Source organism: Pinus tabuliformis, chromosome J (genome assembly GCF_031772625.1).
Source record: "Pinus tabuliformis cultivar Carrire ecotype Pingquan chromosome J, CPIR1, whole genome shotgun sequence".
Taxonomy (NCBI): Eukaryota; Viridiplantae; Streptophyta; class Pinopsida; order Pinales; family Pinaceae; genus Pinus; species Pinus tabuliformis.
In genome coordinates this window covers 1,642,241,333-1,642,258,378 of record NC_142295.1, presented here as the reverse complement: position 1 = coordinate 1,642,258,378, position 17,046 = coordinate 1,642,241,333, and the positions used below count along the sequence as shown (strand labels likewise).

Here is a 17,046-nt window from a genome sequence, read left to right as displayed (position 1 = left end):
TACAACCTTGTGGAATCATCAGCAAGACCAGTAGCTAGAATCTGTTTAGGATCTTTTAGATCCTTGATTACAACATCATGAGGTGAAAATTCAACAATTTTGCCTTCACCTGAATGAGTTATCTGATAGACAGATAGAAGGTTGGAGGATAAGGTTGGAACACATAATACATCATTAAACTGACCATTGTCTAGATGAACAGTTCCAGTCCCTACAACACTAAGAGATCTATCATCACCAACATATATATTTTTGGTGTTACAATCTTTTAAAGAAGAAAACATGGCTTGGTTTTTGGCCATGTGATAAGAGGCTCCAGAATCAATGAGCCACTCATGAGAATGAGAAGAAGAAGAAGATACATTTAAAGCATAACCAGACTGAGATGATTGACAACGACATGCAGAAAGTGCCATTCCGGAAGTTGAAGTTGAAGTAGGCTCCACATGGATGTTATGTTTCTTCATTGCGGCTTCCAAGGCTTCCATCTTCTTAAAGCATTTAGATTCTAAGTGGCCATCTCGATTACAAAAGTTACAATGTCTGTCAGTCCTCTTCCATTTGTTTTTATTGGTCTTGTCATTTTGCTGAAATGATCTTTCATCTTGAGGCTGAGTTGGTTTAGGACCATTCCTTTGAGGATAAGACTTCTTAGGATTCTTTGAATTTGGTTGCTGCTGGGCGGCTAACGCTTTCGAGGAAGAGTTTCCAAGATTAAGAAGACCAAGGTGTAAGAGTTTTTCTTGTTCTCTTATTAAGGAATCACAAAAGGAGTCAAAGGAAGGGGGTTTGTAGTCTTTGCCTTGACAAATGAAAGCTTCCCTTGTAGAATGGAAAGTGGAAACAAATACAGAGTAGGCTGGTCCCAACTTAGTAAGGATGGAATAAATAAGGTTACCATCTTCTTTCTTAACTTTAACACCTTCCAAGAGATATCTAAGGGTCTTGAATTTGGACAAGAAATCTTCAATGCAAGAAAAATTATTAGGATCCAAAGTAAGCAACTCATTCTCAAGTTGATGGGCTCTAATTTCATTTTTAATCCCAAAAACTTTAGCAAGTTTTTCTAATGCTTCATGAGGAGTTTCAATTTCTGCAATGTGGAATCTAAGATCAGGAGAAACAGACATTCCTATCAAACCACGTGCTTGATCTTCTCTATTTTCCCATTTTTCGGCCTTGTCTTCATCTTTGGGTTTCTTCTCTTGGTCTGTGGCTATTCTGAAGAGACCTTTACTTCTAAGTAAATCTCCCATGTAGGCTACCCATTGGAAGTAGTTAGTGCTGTCAAGAATGACTTGGCATGGACTTTCCATTTTTTGAAAAAAAACTGAAGCTGAAGATGCTGAAAGTAAGTGGTCCAATGGATAGATCTCGAAAAAATAGGCGGTTTTAAAAAAAACGGCTCTGAAAAAGGCTTCCGGATGAAGAAGTTATGGCTTTTTGAAAAAAAATTGTTGACGTTGCCGGCAAAGTGCGCGAATGTGCGGGAATGAAAAAATCCGCCCCCACAAAATGGAGACTTGAACCCAAGACCTCTACTCTCTTAAAAAGTCTTTGAACCAATTGATCTATACAAAATATTTGAGAGAGAGAGAGAGAGAGAGAGAGGGGGGGGGGGGGGGGCCTCGATTTGCGTGCTTGCCTTGAGAAGGCTCTTTTCCCCTACAAAACACAAAACACAAAACCCAACACGAATATGCAAAGAAAAACGAACCTTACGGCTCAAAGTTAGCTTTAGCCAAAAAACTAGAATTTTAAAAAAAAATCTCAAAGTTAGCTTTTAACCGAAAAACTAAATATTTTTCTCAATGTTTCTGATTTTCCAAGATCACACTAAGGTGCAGGGAAAAGAGCATACGCATGAGAAAAATCCTTTCTTTCTGTTTCTGATTTGCCCAGATCGCACAGAGTCGCAGGGCAAAGAGCATACGCAGAAATGAAAGGTATAGATCCGGGAAAAAAAAGGCTAAATAAACCGAAACCGAAATAAGCAGAGAGAAAATGACAGTAAACTGCAAAAAAACACTGTATACCTCCCGATCTGAAAAATGACGCAGCTAGGGCTACCGGAAACCTTTTCGCGTGAAACGAAAGGGGTTCCTCACTGAAACAGATGCTCCGAACGCAACAGAGCAGTCCTCTCGGCCCGAAAGCAGTCAGAAACAGCAGATCTAGGAAACGACAGCCGCATGCAGTTCTACCGGCTTCAGATTTGGATCACCAACGGACGCGGCCCTCAAATAGCTCTGATACCATGTAGGAATTTACAGGGTAAGTTCCTCAGAAAGAATACCAAAAGGACACCGCTCACAACCAGATCTCAAATCAATACACCAGTATTTTTGACGTGGTTAAAACCCTCAGAGTGCAAGGAGGGAAACAGTCCACGGCCTGTCCCAACGTGGGTACAGACAATTTATTAATCAAAGAATGAAAATTTACATAAGCTTCTCTCATGCACGGATTACCCGAACAATGACCCTCCATGCGCTTTAAATAGAACTCATGGACCAATCGGGTGTCAAGCCACGGATCAAGTGTCGATAATACCGAGGTGAGAGTGAACCGTCGGATCACTACATATCGTGACCGTCGGATTGTAAGTTACAATATGTACAACGGTAAAGAAAGACACTTTACCTAACTCTATACCTAACTCTAAACTAGACCAAGTTGATCTTAACTATATCCTATGTGTCGGAATATCCTAACAGTTCACACCACCGCGATCACGACGATGAGATCTTTAACATGAACCTATTTCGAGCATAATCCAAACACTTTGATTTTTTACCCTTCCTGAGTCCTCTAGGAATTCTGCCTATGTCTGGAGCCACCTGGATCAATCCTCCCCACTGAGGAGCTTTTGGTCCTCCAAAAGCATGAAAAATAATCTGCAACTTCTTTGTACCTTGTCTACATCACAAGCGTCCTGAAAAGGTCTCACTTCCATCTCCTTCACCTTTGTTCTTCGGAGCCTTAAGCGATGAGCCGACACCTGCAACCTCTGCAACCTGTAGTACATTGTTTTGCAAATTACATGCTTGACTTTCATGACCAACTAATGACCCAAGCGTCCCACACTTGCCACGATTTTATAACACATACTCGGTGGTCAAGTTTACAACAAGATGGACGCAATACCCTAGCTACGAAAACAAGGCCAACATATCATTGTTGCTTCAACAAGTGATGGAAAACACATCATCACTGCAACACATGATTTACAAAGATAAGGCCAAACACTATTTGTTTTGACAAGTGATGGAAACACGACATCACTTTCACAGTTTATCATGCAACTCAAAATAAGACCAGACATCATTGTTGTTGAACAAGTGATGGAAAACACATCATCACTTTTACATTTTAAAATGCAACAAATGATTTACAAAAGTACGACCATGAAATGCTAACATATCTAGAAACCATTTTTCACTTATCGCTGTGAATGGGTCGCCTCCTTGTGGTGGCTTTGCTTGTCGAACAACTGCTTCATTTGGTTCATGCATCAACACTTTGTCTTTAAGGCGTTGTTCTGGATGGAGCCTCCAACAAGTGGTTTTTTGAAGGCCACCTTTGTCCACCAATACATCTTCTTCCTCCAGATCTACTTACCACTTACCATGTTTCTTTACCTGCTGTTGAGAGGGTCTTTCACGCCTCATCCTTTTGTGTGCTACCATTCTTTTCCAACACTTAGAAAATGTATGGTTATGTAATCCACAAAAGGTACATGTTTTTCGATGCCATGTTTTGCATTCATCATTAACAACATGATCATAATTGAAATGAACATTCAAATGTCGAGAATGGTCATATGTTTTTCGATGCCATGTTTTGCATTCATAATTAACAACATGATCATAATTGAAATGAACATTCGAATGTCGAGAATGGTTATACCTTTCCTTGCTGTCTCTGGTGTAAGTATGGCGATGAGAGCTTGCCTCAGCTCTTTCCCTGCCATGGGCACTGCCATGGGATGATGGGGATGTGTTCCCATCATTCTCTTTCCTCGACGATTTCGACAATGTCTCGGGAGAATATGACACCTTCGAGCATTCTCTCTCAGTGTATCTCAAGCCTGCAAATGGAGGTTTCTACACAACCTCCAATGGTTGAGTTATGCCTTGGTTATTACCACCAAGTTTTTCTTCCTCCTTGTGCCTCATCCTGGTAAGGAGCCTCATGTTTGACCCTGTAATTGGGATCTCCGCATCTCCAACAAAAATCACACTATGTGAAGACGAAACCGAAAGGAAATCAACATCTTTTACCTCCTCTGTCGATTTGGAAAGAACTGATGATGGCTTCTCATCATCTGTTCTTGGTGATTCGCTAGCTGTCTCAGCGCATTCCCCAACTTCCCTTCTGACATACCCAAGTCCTGTCTGACGGGGTAATTCTTCTACTTTGATGGCGTTGACAATGCCTTGGCCATTAATGCCCAAGCCTTTCCCTTCAACATTTTGGAGCCAATTTCTGTGGTGTGAGTTTCAAAAACTGCGAAATCATCATTAGGACACATACATGAATTCGGAGAATTACATTTTACCTCACATGGGTCACGCTGCAGCTTTTCCAAGGCCTCGTCCTTAGCTTGCAACTGTCGTAGAAAACTATGTTTCTCCTCTTTCTCTTCATGTAGACGCATCTTCAATTTAGCATTCTCTGTTTGAAGGTTTTGCTTGTTGTGCTTCAGTTCTTCCAGGGCCTCTTCCGTGGCTTGCAACTGAAGTTGCAATCGCTCATTTTCCTCTGTCTCTTTCTGTAGAGTTTCATACATTATTTCAACTTTTTTGGAAATTTTGAGCATGGTCTCGTACATCACTTTTTCATCCTCTGCCACTGCACATTCCATTGTTCATGCTACAATTCACATCAACGCAAAGATCGCTCTGATACCACTTGATCTAAGTCCGGGTGTGACAAAGGACCCTTCCAAGACCTTTTACTTTTGTGATGTGTTAAATTGCAATTTTAAAAGAACATAAATGAATCCGTGTGCATGCTGTAAAGAAGAGGAACATGACAATCATCAACACTTGAAAACATAAGCCATTGATAACGAAGTTTGTCTAGGAGGGACTATGTCTTTGGGCCCCGATGTCAAGATGGTGTAGGCCGCTGCATTAAGTATTGTCAATAGTGATGATGTACATAAGTGGTGTCGTTATCATACAAGGAAAATGCCCTCACACAAGAGTGGCTCCAAGAGATGTTCCTCTACAGGGACTCTCAGTCAAAAGGACTCCTATCAGTATGACACATTCATGCATGATGAGCATCCCACCAACATGGCATAAAAGGGATCTCAATGCAAACATGCATGATGACAACATGAGTATCCCATCAACATACAACAAAGGGATCTCAAAACACAACATGACGAATCATGACAACAAGTACATCACACAAGTGATTTCGCATCTCATCAAGCAGGAATCATGAAAACGAGTAAGAAACAAGATCCCACATTAAACATCAAATAGGGATTTGTGCAGCAAAATGCATGGAAAAATAAGTACATGAATACATTGCATATACCTCATAGCTAGGGGCCATCTGAAGAAGTGGATGTCAAACTGCTGAAGCTACTTGGACCATCGATCTCACCACATCGAATCGCATGAAAATGGTTGCTCACACATGAATGCTAACACCTGCATTCCACTTAGAAAAGTGGCTGGAAAATGAAATGAGCAAATGAAAAATATGAACGCACCATCAAATTTGTGGCGTCGAAGAGTGCAAAATCGACTGTCAAATTTCTGAATTCTGAGAAAGTGAGAATCTAGGGCTCAAGGAATCTTTTAGATTCCCCCTAGATTCCTCAAAGATTCCCTCCTCCAGGTCCTCTGCAAATCTGCTACTCAAATCAGGAAACTAACTCTGCCATCGGGTTCATGTCGCCAGAGGTGTGAGATCGACATAAAATTTGTCCAATTTGGACAATACGAAAATTTCACCCTCTTGGAAATTTCGCTCAGTCATGGTTCCACCTGCACTAAAAATTAATAAAAAAATATTTTGCCTCGTTTTCCGTGCCTGCTCCTGGTTCCTCCTTCTGCCTTCGGTTGCACTGCAAACACTGGGTTTATATAATATTTCCCGGGCGGATTAATCCAAGAAGTAGTTTTAGCGTAATGGTAAGTTTAGGCAATTCATTGAGGGGTCGGGTGGTCAAACCCCACCCCTCCCTTTTTTAACATATTATAGTTTTTTTTAATTTAAATTGGGCGCATGGTTATACCCTATCACCAAAATGGCGCGGAGTTTGTTATGAAATGGCGGAGCACTGTTTTGTTTGAATGGGCCATTGGTATATGCATTGAATGGCGCATCAATTCATTTGGGGAGGTACGTTGGATCATGGTATTAATGGGTGGTTGTTATGAAATGGCGGAGCACTGTTTTGTTTGAATGGGCCATTGGTATATGCATTGAATGGCGCATCAATTCATTTGGGGAGGTACGTTGGATCATGGTATTAATGGGTGGTTGTTGGGCCGTATCACATGGAGTACCGTTGGTTTTGTTTTATACCATATATTTGTTCAAACACATTTTCACTTTTTGAAAATATTTCACGTTGGTTTGAAATTTGGGTAATATAACCATATATGGTTATTGGTATATGATTTGCTAACCATTTTAATATTTTATAGGTTTTTTTTATATCGTTATAATAATAACCATATTCTAATATATATTGTATTTTTTTAATGATTTTTTGTTTTATTTGGTATTTAAAATATTTCTTTTGTCTTTTTGCAGGAATAAGGAGTTAATGAAAGAACGCCAAGTGTCAATGCTTGATGGGCTGCCATGTGGGTCCCACGTGCTTATTGGGATGCCATGTGGCACACTGTGGGCCCCTCTTCTCCCCTGTCATGTCAAACTTTGAAGAGCTCTTTCTTTCGCATATGAGCTCGGTTTGACGAACTGTTCGCACCACCGCGATCACGACGACGAAATCTTTAACATGACCCTGTTTCGAGCATAATCCAAACACTTTGATTTTTTACCCTTCCTGATTCCTCTGGGACTTCTGCCTGTGTCTGGAGCCACCTGGATCACCTGATCACAGACTTTGACCAAGTTTGGCTGTTGTTTCATTGACTGTTTTGGGCTGAATTTGACGAGTAAAGAAGGCCTAGTTTGATTGGGTTTGACCGAGCTCCAAAGAGAACTATTTGGTGCTATGTTGACCACTGTTGACTTTTTGGTTAGTGCAGAATTTGACTGCTGATGACTGCAGATTTGACAAGGATGTTTTGACTTTCATTTGGCAAGTCAATTTTGACTTTTGTACTCTCTCTCTTTGCTGAACATTTGATATAATAATAAGAAGAATTGATCAAAGGATTTTCCCCATCTTGGGGTTTTCCCATAGCATCCACCAAATCTGGTGTTCTCTTGTCTTGGCTTGTCTTCTGCATTTTCATTGTTCATGTTCTATCTACAGTCACTGTCAATGATTTATGATTAATGTGATTGCTATTGGAAAACTAAATTGGAAATTGTCATTGGGCTGCTAAAGGTCATTGAAGTAATTGTGCAAAACATAGAACATACCATTGTTATCTAAAATTAACATCTAGTCACCCCTACATGTGAGTACATGTGAGTGGGTAACAATAACCATGAACTTCAGCCTATGTCTACTAAAACACTCTCAAAGAAACTTAAAACATATAAAACGTTGGGGTGTTAATCAGAAATTCAACATTATTCTATCTATGGAAATGCGTAGAGATTCATAAATAAGTAGCCTTCATAGTCTAAGCATGCTGGAATAATATAATCTGTACTCTTTGAGTTATGCTTGTCAAGGATCCATGTACTAAAGAGGAAGTTTGTGTTAACCATTTAAATAAAGATCCTGTCAAAAAGAAGCAATGTCACATTGAAAGGCTAGAAAGCCTCAAGTTAATATCCATAGAGAATCATAACAAACTGTAAACTCCAGGTGCCCTTTAGCTGGTATTTTTAACCTTACAGCATTATTAATTGTCGTTAGTTTTTTCCCTGCCAGAGCTAGGCATGATATTCTGCTCACACATTAACAGGCATTTGTTGACTACCTTGAGCAAATCATTCCTATATATATTAACTTTCAAGCATCACTGTATTAAGTCAAACTATCATGTTCCTATTTGAGTAGATGAGAGGGAGAGAGAGAGAGAGAGAGAGAGTTTTGAGCAAATCATTCCTATATATATTAACTTTCAAGCATCACTGTATTAAGTCAAACTATCATGTGCCTATTTGAGTAGATGAGAGGGAGAGAGAGGGAGAGAGAGTTTTTACAAGCTGAAAAGTTCGAACATGACTTCTGCTCATAATGGTCAAGAATGCCATATTCTTTGTCTTACATGACATAGCTTCACTGATTGCTTTTCGGTGCTTAAAAACATTAACATGTTTTGGAACATATATTTTACTTTTCTTTATCTGCGACTCCTGCATCTCTATTTTATCGTTCGATGACCATTCACGTGTCAATCTCTCCATACCTTTAGCAGGTTTACCTGTATCAATACAGTTCAGTCCAAAACCATCACAAATCCATGCCTACAGTGAAAAGAAAGAAAAAGTAATATATTCATGCCAAAAAAATTCCACCATGGATTTTGAAGTTTTCCTACATTCTGAAGGGGCGGCGATTGATTCTGGCCTTGTTAGCTCAAGATAAGTAGTTTGTAAATTCTGAAGCCTTTCATCTGCAGTATGAAAATTTGTCAGTTTCATTGTATTAAAAAGAATATCAATTACAATTCCCCCAATTTTTTGTATTTGCTTAGCCCTACGTACTTATATCTTTACTATTGATTATCTTCATATAAATCACATCACCTACATCTCATTGGTGCAGCAGAGCATGCGTACATCTTGTGATCTATTCCTGTGCACTCCTTGGCAGAATCTGTTGTGTGTGTATTCGGTCTTTCTGTAGTATCTTTAATCTTATTTTCAGTGCCCACAGACAGCGCAGTAACAATAAAACTACGGTTTTTTGTATTTTTTATTTTGTCGCCGTGGTGTTCATGATTCAATTTTTCTGTTCCCACTTCCATGCTTCTAACAGTGAAAGAACTTTGATTTTCACAACCACTTCTTCCAAATATCTGGACATTAAAGTGTGATTTGCCAGAATGCTTGAAAACCAAAAAGTCACCAAGTCCTATGGCATGATCAGAGACAAAATTTTTCCAGCCATGTTCAATAGTCATTCCCGTGCTCATGCAACACAATTTAGCATGCCAAAACTGGCCACTAGGCCCTTCAAGGATAATATCTGGACCCATCTGATCTTTGATTTGATCCACAAACTTGGGAGGAATTTTCTGCAAGGGAGCAAGGGAATCATGATAATTGCAAATGTAGGACCCTTCAATCTGATGTAACATGCCATCTTAACATACTTACACCCAAAACCAAAGAGCCAGAGAAGAAGCCATGAATCATGATATAAACGTAAATTATGAGAGAAACCCTGGTTTCAAAGGATTTAATGATCGCACAACACCATGCTGTAAATTAAATGTTCTGTGTGACTGCAGTCTGTAGTATGCTCAGAAAATATGAAAAGTTTCACCAAGGACCGTTATAAAGAAAGTTAATAGTGAGAAGTGGCAAATTCTAATATATGAGTAACTTTCAGCTGGGCACTAAGATGTTCAAAATACAAATTGGGAAACAAGTAGATCTAAACATACAAGCAATTTGGTCACAACAAAATTGCTCATTAATAACTCACAGAGAATAAAAACAAATATAAAAAACACATATTTTTAGTAGAAACACTTACTGATAATGAATGATATGCGATCCAGTGTTATTGTATGTCTCCATAATCAGCTGTGCTGAGTTTAAAATGGCATGGCTCTAAAAATGTTGTTCTTATTATATAACTGAAAGTCTGAAACATATCGACATTTATTGTACGTCTCCATAATCAGCTGCGCTGAGTTTAAAATGGCATGGCTCTAAAAACGTTGTTCTTATTATATAACTGAAACATATCCACATTTCTTCTCGGTTTTTTTGAAATAATACTTCTATTCACCTAAATATATTTACATCAACAAAGTAAAAACGAAGGCGGAAAGATATATACAATGGCACTTATATCCTCTTCCTCAACCGCAACTTAAAAGCAGAAATAAGTCTGAATATGCATCACGCTCTAACAACTTGGCATCTTTAATAAGCAAAAAAGCTTGAGCAAAAAGTTGCATGCATAACTCCCCTCCACATATGAAAAAAGGCTAACCTCATTCCCAAAAACGCACTGGCAATTAATTTTCTAAAGGGCAAACAATGCAAAGATCCTCATATGGTGCCAAAAGCCACTAAAAGAAGAGTGAACTAAAGACCTAGAATCACCAAACAAAACTACACATAAATGTACTCTCCCTTGAAGAAGAGTTAATTGCTATGTCTGCACATGATCCCTATTACCCCTTATTTTGCATGAGGCTTGTTACCCTCCATTTTGTGGGTGATATCCCTAGGAGAATTTTTTTCTCCAAGATGGACCTCAGTCGGCAGCCAACAGCCTCTTGCAGCTACTAGCTAGCTCATTGTGCCATTTCTCCGCCACATGATCCAGCCATGTGGTCCCTCGCCCATCTGCCACAATCGTATGTTTGAAGGTGGGCTTCTTGAACCTAAAGGTATGCCTTGTCATTTGGTAGTTGAGTATTGTAGTTTTCTTTTCATGGACATTTTTGGGCATGGATTAATGGGGGGATTCGACAAAAAAAATGGGTTAGGTCTGTGCCCTTGTCCCCTAGACCTCTTTTGGATATTAACCTTGCATTTTAATCCCGTGGGATCTCTTTTATTGACCATTTGGCTTTAGGGATGGTATTTCATGGGAAACCCCGATTTTGGTTGTGTGGTCCCACTCCCTTATCTGCTTATATTACCCTCTTTCCACTCATTATTACCCCATTCATCATTTCTCAAACCCGGGTCCACATTCCCCCACTGGGTCCACATAGGATTAGCTCGCCCCTTCCCCTTGCCCACACCTAGGGTCAGGCTTCGAATGATGCCCCGTGTGAAAATTCCTAAACCGGAATTCCTACTACAGTATCTGATGATATTTCTCCTATTTGTTAAATTCCTTCAAACAAATTACTTGCAGTTTCCTACAACAAATATCGAAATACATACACTGCAGTCTTCACGTAATTAAATATTATGCTGAAACAAGACACTGAGCAATAAGGAAAATACAACACAAATGACACCGTTATTTTTGGACAAATGTCCCTGGAAAAACCGAATGTGGGAAAACCGGTGCAGCATATCTGACGGTTTTATTATTATGCAGTAGTAAATCTGAGTACAATTCTTGGATGCTCAACTAGCAATCCGATACAGAGAGAAACTAGACAAAACGAATGATGAAGTTCTCTCACCTTGTCACTAGGATAATCTAAGTCTGATCACGCTGAACTGGAGCCTCTGCATACCCTCTGTGCAGAACTGCGTAACTCCTCTACAGTTCCTGCGTCACCCCTATTGGGTATCACGTTGTTACTTCTCTGGACCCTCCGCTGGCTGGAAAATCCGAATCTCTGCCTCCCGGTCTCACACCCCGGCTCTCGGCTACTGAAACTCGATTTCCTCGGTCGGAATTTGATTTCCCTCTAAGGCCTACGCTGCCATTGCGTCAGCTCTATGTGGGCGAGCGTCTACCTCTCTCTAGACATCGTTCTACCCTCCCTTTGCCTCATTCTCTCTGACCGAGGAAATCTTCCTTCTTCCGGATACTCACTACCCCTCACTGTGAGAAATCTACTCAATCAGAATTTCCGCCTGAGAACTTCTCTCTTTAGAAATTCGATCTCTTGATCTCTCAATGTGTTTTCCAAATGACCCTCAACTTTCAAGCTCCCTTAAATAATCTTCTCGTTGACATTCAACGGCCCATATTAAAAGCTAATCAATGGCTAAGATCATTTTAGCTTGATCCTTGTCTTATTCTAGAAGTTACACCCACAATTAGATTAATACCCATTAATATTTTTAATTTCCTAAGTTTAGCCTTGGTTATGAGGGCGAAAAATAAGAAGCAGGTGAGGATGAGGAAGAGGAACCGAATTATCTTCCAAAGGAAGAAGAACCGGCAGAGAAAGAAAAGCAAATTTGTATCCAGCACGACCCTCAAATTTAGGGATATCCGAGGGTAGCTTAGTTGGCATATTGGGCCTTAATTTACTTATTGGGTGGGGGCCTGGTCGAGCGTTAAAACCCTACGAGATTGGCCATTTTAGCTTGGCGGAGGTTTTCGACCAGCTTCGGCAAGCGGCATGGATCAAATATCCGGACTCATGCATGTGTAAGCCGACGTACTTCCCACGGCCTAATGCAGCAAGTGAACATCAATTGAAAGTTAGGTAGTGGGGTTAACCGAAGGTGTTCAGTTCAGGCCTACTTCTGGACGGCTGGATGAGCTATCCTCGGATGGCCTCCACAGATTCTCAAAAGGTTGTGACACAACCACTTGATGTAGGGGCAGTCCATCCCACCCAGGTAGGATCATTTGAATGTTCCGGTAGCTGATAATATATCTCTAAGCTTGCGTTATATACTTAATTATACGAGACAATAAGCTAAGCGACTTATCATGTTGCACCATCAGCATTAGCAGCACTATGATCCTCTCATTGCATATCAACCAACTGGTGCTTTCTCCCTTGCTTGCCTTACAACCCACCACACTACAATTGGTGCTCTCTCCTTAACAGTCGAGCACCTAAAGGTCCTTGGGGTCAAGTACCTAAAGGTCCTCTCCTTAACAGTCGAGCCTGCGTAAAGGGTCCCATTAAAAAATATTAATTATTTTAATAAAATTGTCTCTGGGTGGAATTTCCCAAAACTCTTTCTGGGTTCTTTGGAATACATGTGCCCAAGCCTCCCTGCAAAATTTGAGGCCTAGAGCACACCCAATGCTACCCCAAATAAACACTCCCTCTTAGCGAGGAATGTGCTCTAGCAATATATGTTGTTGCATACTGCTCTGACTCTGAAGCATCTTCCTCTGCACTGTTGATGTCAGACATGTTGTCCACCAACTACTGCGTTGCTGCTATAAATGTACTGATGTTGACACTGCCACTTCCAACACTGCATTCGTACTACAACTCCCTTTCAAGTGTTGCATCTGTGCTGCTGCTAGCACTGCCACTGCACTATGAATTGTGGTTGCTACTCCATCAGCAACAGAAAAACATCCAAAATCATTGAACTAACTGTGTTCAGTATGATACCACATGAATGCTGGAGACTGACTATTGCTAGTCTCTGCACTGACCCTCTGAATCTACTGCGCTGTTGCTGACCTTTGCTCTATGCCATCTACAGTGCTGTCAACTCTGCTCTGTGCTGCTCAGACTCTGGCACTCTTATCCAATGCAATTGTCTCTCCAACACTCCTTAGCACCATTCAACAGTAGTCCATCCTACTACCACAAAATTGGGCTCCGGTAGCAAGGTATTGATCCAAGAGGTGGACTCCTCAAGGATCCTGCCCATCTGTATCTCTTTCGAACTACAACTCCAAATCAACCTACCTCCCTCCTGGAGATATCTCGACTGTCATTGCGAACTCCTCCTCTTTAATCTTCGTGGGCGCAACCTTCGGATCGTGTTTCTCATCCTTGTCCTTCTTCTTGAGAGGACACTGGGTAGCGTAGTGAGCAATCTCACCACACATGAAACACTTGATCTTTGAGATGTCTTTCTTATGTCTCCACTGCTCCTGCTATCCCTTCGATGCAAGGGCTACATTATCCTCCTCATTGGGCTTTGACCCACTGTTGTTGCATTCATGAAGTTTGACCTTGACTAAGTCTCTCCTCAGCTCTTCTTGTTTTAGAGATGCCCACATCTCATCCCAATTTGGCAATGTTTCTCTGCCCAGGATACTCTGGACAAAGACTTGCCACTCATTTGAGACCGAATTGAGGGCTAGTCTAATCAACTTTGAATCTTGAGGTGTGTGCCCCGCTACAAACAATTCATCACGGGTCTCCTTAAGCTTCGTGAGGAATGGATCCACACGCTCCCCCTTCTGCATCTAAGCAAGTCTCAGCTTCTGCTCCAAGTACACCCACAATTAGATTAATACCCATTAATATTTTTAATTTCCTAAGTTTAGCCTTAGGGTCCCATTAAAAATATTTCCTCGTCTTATTCTAGAAGTTACACCCACAATTAGATTAATACCCATTAATATTTTTAATTTCCTAAGTTTAGCCTTAGGGTCCCATTAAAAAATATTAATTATTTTAATAAAATTGTCTCTGGGTGGAATTTCCCAAAACTCTTTCTGGGTTCTTTGGAATACATGTGCCCAAGCATCCCTGCAAAATTTGAGGCCTAGAGCACACCCGATGCTACCCCAAATAAACACCCCCTCTTAGCGAGGAATGTGCTCTAGCAATATATGTTGTTGCATACTGCTCTGACTCTGAAGCATCTTCCTCTGCACTGTTGATGTCAGACATGTTGTCCACCAACTACTGCGCTGCTGCTATAAATGTACTGATGTTGACACTGCCACTTCCAACACTACATTCGTACTACAACTCCCTTTCAAGTGATGCATCTGTGCTGCTGCTAGCACTGCCACTGCACTATGAATTGTTGTTGCTACTCCATCAGCAATAGAAAAACATCCAAAATTATTGAACTAACTATGTTCAGTATGATACCACGTGAATGCTGGAGACTGACTATTGCTAGTCTCTGCACTGACCCTCTGAATCTACTGCACTGTTGCTGACCTTTGCTCTATGCCATCTACAGTGCTGTCAACTCTGCTCTGTGCTGCTCAGACTCTGGCACTCCTATCCAATGCAATTGTCTCTCCAACACTCCTCGGCACCATTCGACAGTATTCCATCCTACTACCACAAAATTGGGCTCCGGTAGCAAGGTATTGATCCAAGAGGTGGACTCCTCAAGGATCCTGCCCATCTGTAGCTCTTTCGAACTACAACTCCAAATCAACCTACCTCCCTCCTGGAGATATCTCGACTGTCATTGCGAACTCCTCTTTAATCTTCGTGGGCGCAACCTTCGGATCGTGTTTCTCATCCTTGTCCTTCTTCTTAAGAGGACACTGGGTAGCGTAGTGAGCAATCTCACCACACATGAAACACTTGATCTTTGAGACATCTTTCTTATGTCTCCACTGCTCCTGCTATCCCTTCGATGCAAGGGTTACATTATCCTCCTCCTCATTGGGCTTCGACCCACTGTTGTTGCGTTCATGAAGTTTGACCTCGACTAAGTCTCTCCTCAGATCTTCTTGTTTTAGAGATGCCCACATCTCATCCCAATTTGGCAATGTTTCTCTGCCCAAGATACTCTGGACAAAGACTTGCCACTCATTTGAGACCGAATTGAGGGCTAGTCTAATCAACTCTGAATCTTGAGGTGTATGCCCCGCTACAAACAATTCATCACGGGTCTCCTTAAGCTTCGTGAGGAATGGATCCACACGCTCCCCCTTCTGCATCTAAGCAGATCTCAGCTTCTACTCCAAGTACATCTTTCGCTGCTCGGAAGATCCTTGATATAGCGTTGCCAAGGCATCCCACATCTCCTTAGCAGTCCCTCTACTAGTGACATGACACACTACGTGATCCTTTACTCCATCAAGGATCATCCTCTTGGCCTTTGCCATTTTTGATAAGTACTTCTTCAACGGATCTGCATCTGTAGGTACAGCCACCACGCTGTCGACATATGTCTTGAGGGCATGCTCATCTAGAAGAATGGAATTCTAGCCTTCCAGATGACATAGTTGGATGTTGCGTCCAACCTGTCCTGATTCCTTAAGCCACTGGTTGCCATTTATACCAAAAAATAGAAATTTGAATGACCTCCTCTCTCCTCTGCGCTGCTGTTAGGCTAGCCTATGCACTCCCTCTGGAGCTAGTAAAAACGCTACCCCTTGCTGCTGCTCAAATCTAGAGAATTTGAATTCCTTGGCTAGGAATCCTCTGAGGAAGAAATTCCCTCAGCCATGATTCTTCTATTTCTTTTGACGATTTTCTGCCCAACAAACTACCTGTAGAAAAATCTGTGTCCCACCAGCACACCTCACGCAGAGGTTTCAACGCTGCTCCCTCTGCCCCGACAAAAATTCGATCTAGAAGCCCTTCACTCTGTCGACTCTCTTGGAGAGAGACTATCTCGAAATTTCATCCCTTCGGCTAAGAACTGCGCAAACCCTTTGGGGTTTCGAACTGCTGCCTCCTGCAGCTTTTCGTTTTCCCTCTCTGCTCAGTGTTGGATCTACTGGCTCTTCTCTTCTTTCTTCACCTGCAGCTTTGATACCATGTGAATATTCCTAAACTATATTTCCTATTGCAACAACTGATGATATTTCTCCTATTTGTTAAATTCCTTCAAACAAATTTCTTGTAGTTTCCGACAACAAATGTCGAAATACATACACTGCAGCGTTCACTTAATTAAATATTATGCAGAAACAAGAGATTGAGCAAGAAGGAAAATACAACACAAATGACACCATTATTTTTGGACAAATGTCCCCGGAAAAACCAAATGCGGGAAAACTAGTGCAGAGATCTAATGGTTTTATTATTATGCAATAGTAAATTTGAGTACAATTCTTGGATGCTCAACTAGCAATCCGATACAGAGAGAAACTGAACAAAAAAAATGACGAAGTGCTCTCACACTGTCACTGGGAGAATCAGGGTCTGATCACGCTAAACTGGAGCCTTTGCGTACCCTCTGCCCAGAACTTCATCACACCTACGCAGTTCCTGCGTCACCCTTGCTGATTATCCCGCTGCTCCTTCTCTGGACCCTCTGCTGGCTGGAAAATTCGAATCTCTGCCTCCCAGTCTCACACCCCGGCTCCCGCTATTGAAATTTGAAACTCAATTTCCTCAGCAAGAATTCGATTTACCTCTAAGGCTTGCCCTGCCACTACATCACCTCTACGTCAGCGAACGTTTGCCTCTCTCTAGATGTCGTCCT

General features: G+C 41.3%; 1 protein-coding gene across 1 annotated transcript in view; it reads right to left on the bottom strand.

Annotated features, from left to right (window-relative positions):
* The window catches only part of LOC149233827 (B3 domain-containing protein Os11g0197600-like), a 296,448-nt gene that overhangs the window by 87,444 nt on the left and 191,958 nt on the right, over nt 1–17,046 (bottom strand). Inside the window, exons 2-4 of the mRNA XM_089376823.1 lie at nt 8,870–9,356; nt 8,658–8,732; nt 8,320–8,540 (exon numbers count right to left, since the gene is read on the bottom strand). Coding sequence (XP_089232949.1) covers nt 8,320–8,540; nt 8,658–8,732; nt 8,870–9,356 — 783 coding nt within the window. The remainder of the gene's footprint in view (nt 1–8,319; nt 8,541–8,657; nt 8,733–8,869; nt 9,357–17,046) is intronic.